Source organism: Anoplolepis gracilipes, chromosome 6 (genome assembly GCF_047496725.1).
Source record: "Anoplolepis gracilipes chromosome 6, ASM4749672v1, whole genome shotgun sequence".
NCBI classification, from domain to species: domain Eukaryota; kingdom Metazoa; phylum Arthropoda; class Insecta; order Hymenoptera; family Formicidae; genus Anoplolepis; species Anoplolepis gracilipes.
Window position 1 is genome coordinate 9,036,735 of NC_132975.1, and position 6,681 is coordinate 9,043,415.

The window sequence follows — 6,681 nt, forward strand, 5'->3', positions numbered from 1 at the left end:
ATCTATTTCTCTCAGAGCCTAATTTTTACCTCTTCTGCCTAATTTTCATAATATATTAATTCATTTCAATGTATATTCGAGATTTATATAATTACCATTGCTTTTCGTTAAGCAATAGTTAATCAATAAATATCATTTATATAATCTTAAAAAAATATCATAATTTTGTTTGTACTTTGTGGATAGAATATTATAGGACAAGTCTCATACATCTATGAGAGTAATATTGTCGTTACTCTTTTGCCCAAATGTATGCAGGTTCATGAGCCAATATAATATGTAAGGAAGGAACATACAAAGACTCACGTATAGGTAGTAGGGAATAGGACGGGTAGATCCGAAAGGACAGAACCACAGACCTCTTCTGGTGCCGTCTCGAATGTGATGACTCAGGAAGGAAGCCAGTATTATCCAGGAAGTGTGTTCCAGTATAGGAGAGTGAAAAGTGTTGGATAAGGAAATGAAAAGTATCCACAGAGTAATAGGAACCGTGGTACAATGCAAGAATGGCCGTTTCTGCAAATGCGTGGCGTTCTGAAAAAAATAAGATAAAATTAGAAGCAGAAAAAATATACAAATAGATAGTAGCTACATATTTATATAAATAATGAGTTATATTATTATATAATAATATGTAGCTATAATTGACAATAAACGATATAAAATAATTTAATTAGCATAATTCCATAATTTTTTATAATTAATTTAGTTATATTTATGTTTTATTTCTATTAAAAAATCATATTCATTTTATTTTTTAATGATTATTTAATATTTCTAATTTTATTTGTGCACACAGTTTCAACAATATAGCTAGAGGAGAAGAATACTCATTATGCAATTTTTTATATTAATTACATAAATAAAAATAATAATTGATATATATTCACAATTAATAAATTCACAAATAATTCTATATATAAAAACTAGTAATATAATGTAATATTATATTCTTATATTTGTAGATAATATTTATTCTCGAAGATTAAATTTATCAGTGATTTTATTAATTTGTTTAATAATGCTTGACGCTACAGTCGCACGGAGTTCACTTGACAAAACTGTCACACGTTTGCAATATTTTAACGCGATATTTATTTTCTGTGCATGATATGATAATCACCCGATAATTTATGCTATGTAAGCTTATTAATACATTTAATACAACACTTGACAAAATTGTCGTTCTATCGGAATTTTTCCATTACCGCCGCAATATATTTATATCCATGTATAATTACGGTAATCGCTCGATATTTTTCGACACTTCCGATAGTTTTCTCGATATTACGCGTTTACTTGCAGACGACATATATTCTCGATTAATCAAAATTGTAACTCACCAGTGACAAGATAAATAATTTTTACGATCGCACCATAATATAATTACAACTAATAACGATTAATCACAGCAATCTGTTGACTACTATTTTAATATTTACAATGCTCGATCGCGATTAGATTTGCATCACAAGTCCCGACGCAACATCACTGAAAGAACCGCGCAAACTGTAAACGAGCGCGAAGATATACCAATTTCAAATTCCAATTTAGTTAGCAGCGCTCCGATTCCAAAGTTCCGTGATTTTATACGAATTAAATATGGCTTTCATGACGCCATCGAGCACTAATTTCTATTATATGCAACACGAATGTATAATAAATTGAAAATAAAAATAAACATGAAATATTAAAGCATATATATGTATATATATAAAATAGAACACAAATATTATAAAATAATATTTATCATTAGTATTAACAGGCCTATTGCAATACTCATTAAATAATTGATTTGTCATTCTTAATAGTATTATGGATCAAACAATGCGTTAACGTCTTGTATAACATAGGAATTACAAGAAGTTCAAAACCTTTGAGATGATAAATATTTAGCGAGAAACTATTTCTGCAAAATTTGAAACACAACATGAGCACGTAGGCACAAAAAGAATAAAAATATCTTATCACAAGCTTATCGACGCTCAGAGCGAGATTTTGATTTGCATCTATTTTACTTACATGAATATGCCAACTACCTGCCGCGATAAAATGATCCAGGTCGATAAAGGACGCCAGCAAGAAGCAGGAGGCTACACTGCCCAGCTCGCGGACGAGTGGCTTTCGTGACAGGACGACGATCAGCGTCCACGTGAGGCCGCCCACCGTCGCGTGCGTCATGTTGTCAAACACCGCGCGCTCCAACTCGTTCTTGCCGTACTTGAGTCCAAAATCACCGAGAATCGAGCACGCGCCGATTGCGCACGTCAGGAGGGCGCGTAACCAAAGCTCGCGTGTCGCCCGCCACATTGCGCATGTATTTCTCTACAATCACCGATCGGCAATTAATTAACGATCACGTTCGATTGTAAAACCGGGCCACACGATCGGCTGCGGCACGCGGGACCTCGACAACTGTAAACCGAAACGTAACTAGCGATAACACGATTCGCCATGATGATGACGTTCTGCGCGCGCAGGGAATGTATATCCATGCATAATTCATTTCTCGATGTTGGCATCCCTGATATAGGGAACTTCGCATTTCGTATTCTTCTCGTAGGAGGACTTCAAGGTTAAACGAAAGCCGCGATCCACGATCTTGATCTTTATAGGTTTATGGTTGATCTCTCTTCTATTTCCTAACAGTTCGAAGTATATATCGAAATGAATATGATTATTTAATTCCCTAAGCTGTTGTTCTTTCGTAAAAATCGATTTTTGCGAGAACCAAATAATCACGGTGTCCTTTTTATATTATTATTAAAGCATTCGCCAAGAATCATTGCGAAGTTTCCCGCGAGTGTAAATCACTATAATAAGTCGCTATCTATATTTTGGTTGCAGGTTGCAATCCGTAGGGCGTGATAAGAGACAGACGCTATTTTGACTTGACTACGCCTTCGTTCGAGGGGTAAGCTTGTTCTCAGCACATCCTCGAAGATTATTTCCCTTGGAAAATTTGAGAGAGAAGCCACCGAAAAATACATCAAAATGGTAATTATTTTGTGAATTAATTTGTTGTTAATATATTTTTAATATGTTTTTCAAGAGATTGTAATATTCGTGTCGAGTTGGCACGAGATTTGATTCAAGCATCACACATGCTATTGTTTTAATTCTGTAATGCCGATCGTCTCGGCCATATTATATGTATTAAATATTTATTTTTTTGCCGGTATCGCGGAGTAAGCACGTGCAAATTAAATACACAAGATTATATTAAAAACACATGTACATGCTTTTTCCAAGAAATAGGTTGTTATTTTGATTGGACTCTCATGTAGTCAAAAGACTGTGTAGCAAACAATAGAAATTACTAAAATTGCTCCTGATGATTACAGAGAACAATTTTAGCAATTTTTATTGTTAATATATTGCTGATTAGTAGTAGCTTGCAAATGACACTATTTATCGTTTAACCTCTGTGTAGCTCAAATAAAAATCAGAAATAATATTATTTATCCGTGTAGATTATATATATAAATTTTGGATATTACAAAGTTTAGATATATTAATTCAACTTGGAAATGATTCTTCCAAAAAGAAAGTTCGAAATACATTTAGTCATTAATTTCAATTAAGTCGTAGGCTTTAGTTTTATAACTATTTCTTTTTGATGATTAGATTACAAAGCTACTTTACTATTTGCAATATATAAAGTTACTTATATGCTTATGTTTAATATTATGCTTTGCACTGCTTTGTTTTGAATATGAGAAAATTTTAAATTTTTTTATTTCTTATATAGGAGTAATATACATTTTTATTTTGCTTTACAGTCTATCACTGCCAAACGGGAAGAGTTTCGTATCTATCTAGAAAGATGTGGCGTCATGGATGCTCTCACAAAGATCCTTGTGTCACTCTACGAAGAAACAGAAAAGCCACCTGATGCTTTGGAGTATCCTTTTTTAATATGTATTATGTACAGTAATTAAGCTCCAAGAAAAATATTTCTAAATTTTGAATCATATAAAACATAAATTTTATATTATATTATTATGTAATAAGTAATTATCATATAATAAGTAATCATTTCTTTTCTAATTTTGTATCAGTTATCAACAGAAACAGAAGAACAGTTATTTTTCTTTATCTGTATTATAGTTATATACGCAAAAATCTTGGAGGTATTGTAGATAATACTTCGGAAATTGACAACTTGAAAAAAGAATTGGAAGAGTCCAGAGCCAAAATTGCTGAACTGAAATCAAAATTATCGAAGTACGAACAGACTAAAGACGAAGTAATGGCTGAGTAACCAAGATGGAAAAAAATTATATTTAACCAGAGTTCATACTAGTCCCCTTTGGACACTGACTTCTGAAGTCAGTTTAACTATTATATATGTGCCTTATTATTATTATAAAACACATTTAAGAAAATAGATATAAGGTAAATTACTAAACTTTGTGTAAGCCATTCCATTTTGCATATGTTCATTTAGTCATTCTTATAGAAGAAAATGGAAACTTTACCTCTTAATTTTCATACATATTATTTCTTCTCTAAGAACAAATTCATTGTGTAAAGTACCTGTTGAAGTTATATGTATACTTAATATGTTTACATAGAATAGATCTCAAAGTACAAATAAATATTTCTTTTACGTTTATTATAGGGGACTTCAATTTTTATATATGTACATTTACTGATAATTTGATAATTTTATTTTAAAACTTGAATTTTGTTTTCACAATACATAGATACAAATGCAAATAAAGTAAATTTATGAAGAAATTGTTAGTATTATATGAAAAATATTAATATTTAAAATGGCAGAATATACTGTGAATTCAAACATATTTGTAGTGATGTATATATTAATTTGACAATTTATCATTAAATAATCTTCCAGGTCTTAATTTCAGAATTTTCAATGGTGCTCTGTGTTTCAAACTTTAGTCTTAACATAGATACCCTGAAATATGAATAACATTAAAAGTATTGTAAAGTAAAAGAAGTAACAAATTGCACTGTGTTAAAATATTATTTAAAGAAATTTAATGGAAAATAATATTTTAAATTCTTAGAAGATTACCTCTTGGATTTTAGGCGAAATTTATGTAGCAGGATTGAGATTGATAATCTCATGTAGGTTTTGCTGCTTGTCTGCGCTTCACTTCCCAATTATAAATACGTGCCATATTCACTTCCATTGTTGTGTATTGATCTCGAACAAAGTCTAGATCATGTTCTACGTATCCTAAATTTTTCTTAGCTGCCTCGATATTTTTGGTCAGAACATCTTGCGCATCATCTAGAGTATATTCTAGCATCACATTAGCTCCCAGCCATAAACATACTTTGTCTGTAGGTGGTATTACAGCTTTTGCATACACTTGTTCCGACAATAGAAATTGCGTTTCTAAATTGTGGCTGTTGTTTTTTTCAATTTGCAATTTCTCAATCATCTCTAAAGATCTTTCTAAATCTGGTATCTGTGCCTTCAATCGTCTTCTCTTATTAACCAAGTTATATTCCATAAATTTATACTTTCCATGGCTTTCATCAAATTTCCTGAGTACTTTGTCTACAGATTCAGTTTCTGGTTTTGCCATAAAAGCCTCAACATCATCCTGAAATTGTATAACATATAAATAATTTAAGTTTATACTAAACTTTAATAAAAAAAGATATTTAATTATAATTTTATGGAGTATGTAAATAAAAGTAAACAGGAAATGCAACATATTTCTTGTATAAATCAATTGTACAAAATATTTTGTGAAATATAAAATAAATGATTAATAATAAAACGAAATGAATAAGAGAAAAGAAAACTTTTATATCTGATCAAAATTTCGATCAATTAATATACTTAACATTATCTTAAAAAAAATCATCTTAATTGAATAAAAGGTAAAGCGTTTTAAATCCTAATTTTTTTTTTATTAATGTTTTTTTTTTTTTTTTTTGCATAAAGAAAATGTTTATATGGATTAATTAAAATGATTGGTTATAAACCGATTAATGACAATTTTAGAAATAATAATTTCGATGTTGTAAATATATATACTAAGTACGTGCATATAATTAAACATTAATAAATTACACTTACTACAAAATCGGCTTCTGGTATTCCAGCATAGGATTTTCTATCTTCATTGAGCTCGATTTCAATTTTATTGTCTTCCATCTTGATTCTGCTCTGCTGTACTATATATAGATATACAGAATACAGATACTTTTACCAGAGAGGAGGCTGAGGAGTCATGCTACCATTTTCCATACGAATATAAGCTTTCTCTAGGTTGGACTGTTGGACACTAGCGGTGCGTATATCTATTTTACGGTCGCCTGGAACTACGTTGTCACATCCATTTTCGATGATAAAACAGTTATGGATGTAGCATGGACATCAACCAATCGGTTCATATCCCTACTAAGTGCTATATATCCACAAATTGTAGATCAGGAATATGGCCGTTTAGATGGATTTATTGTATATATAAAATATTAATTATATATATTGTATATATATATAAAATGTGTGTTTATGTGCGTTCACATATTTTTAAAATCTTATTTCTCTTTTCTCTCTACTTTTTTAATTTTATATTTAAATTTATATATTTGTTAAATATTAATATAAATTATTTAAAAAAATATTAAAAAAATAAACATATTTTTTTCCCAAGTTATGTATAATGTAATATAATAGTTTTAATATATAAT

General features: G+C 30.1%; 2 protein-coding genes across 2 annotated transcripts; both read right to left on the reverse strand.

The window, feature by feature from the left end:
• LOC140666757 (transmembrane protein 267) lies at nucleotides 1–2,452 on the reverse strand. Its single transcript, XM_072894276.1, has 2 exons — nucleotides 2,023–2,452; nucleotides 1–534 (listed from the first exon to the last, which is right to left on the reverse strand). Exons 1-2 carry the CDS (start codon nucleotides 2,308–2,310, stop codon nucleotides 205–207), a joined length of 618 nt encoding a protein of 205 aa, XP_072750377.1. The 5' UTR covers nucleotides 2,311–2,452; the 3' UTR covers nucleotides 1–204.
• A 2,305-nt stretch (nucleotides 2,453–4,757) lies between these two features.
• On the reverse strand, nucleotides 4,758–6,157 carry Mgr (prefoldin subunit mgr). Its single transcript, XM_072895218.1, has 3 exons — nucleotides 6,065–6,157; nucleotides 5,045–5,582; nucleotides 4,758–4,924 (listed from the first exon to the last, which is right to left on the reverse strand). The coding sequence occupies exons 1-2, from the start codon at nucleotides 6,140–6,142 to the stop codon at nucleotides 5,094–5,096; spliced, it is 567 nt and encodes a 188-aa protein (XP_072751319.1). The 5' UTR covers nucleotides 6,143–6,157; the 3' UTR covers nucleotides 4,758–4,924; nucleotides 5,045–5,093.
• Nucleotides 6,158–6,681: the final 524 nt, after the last annotated feature.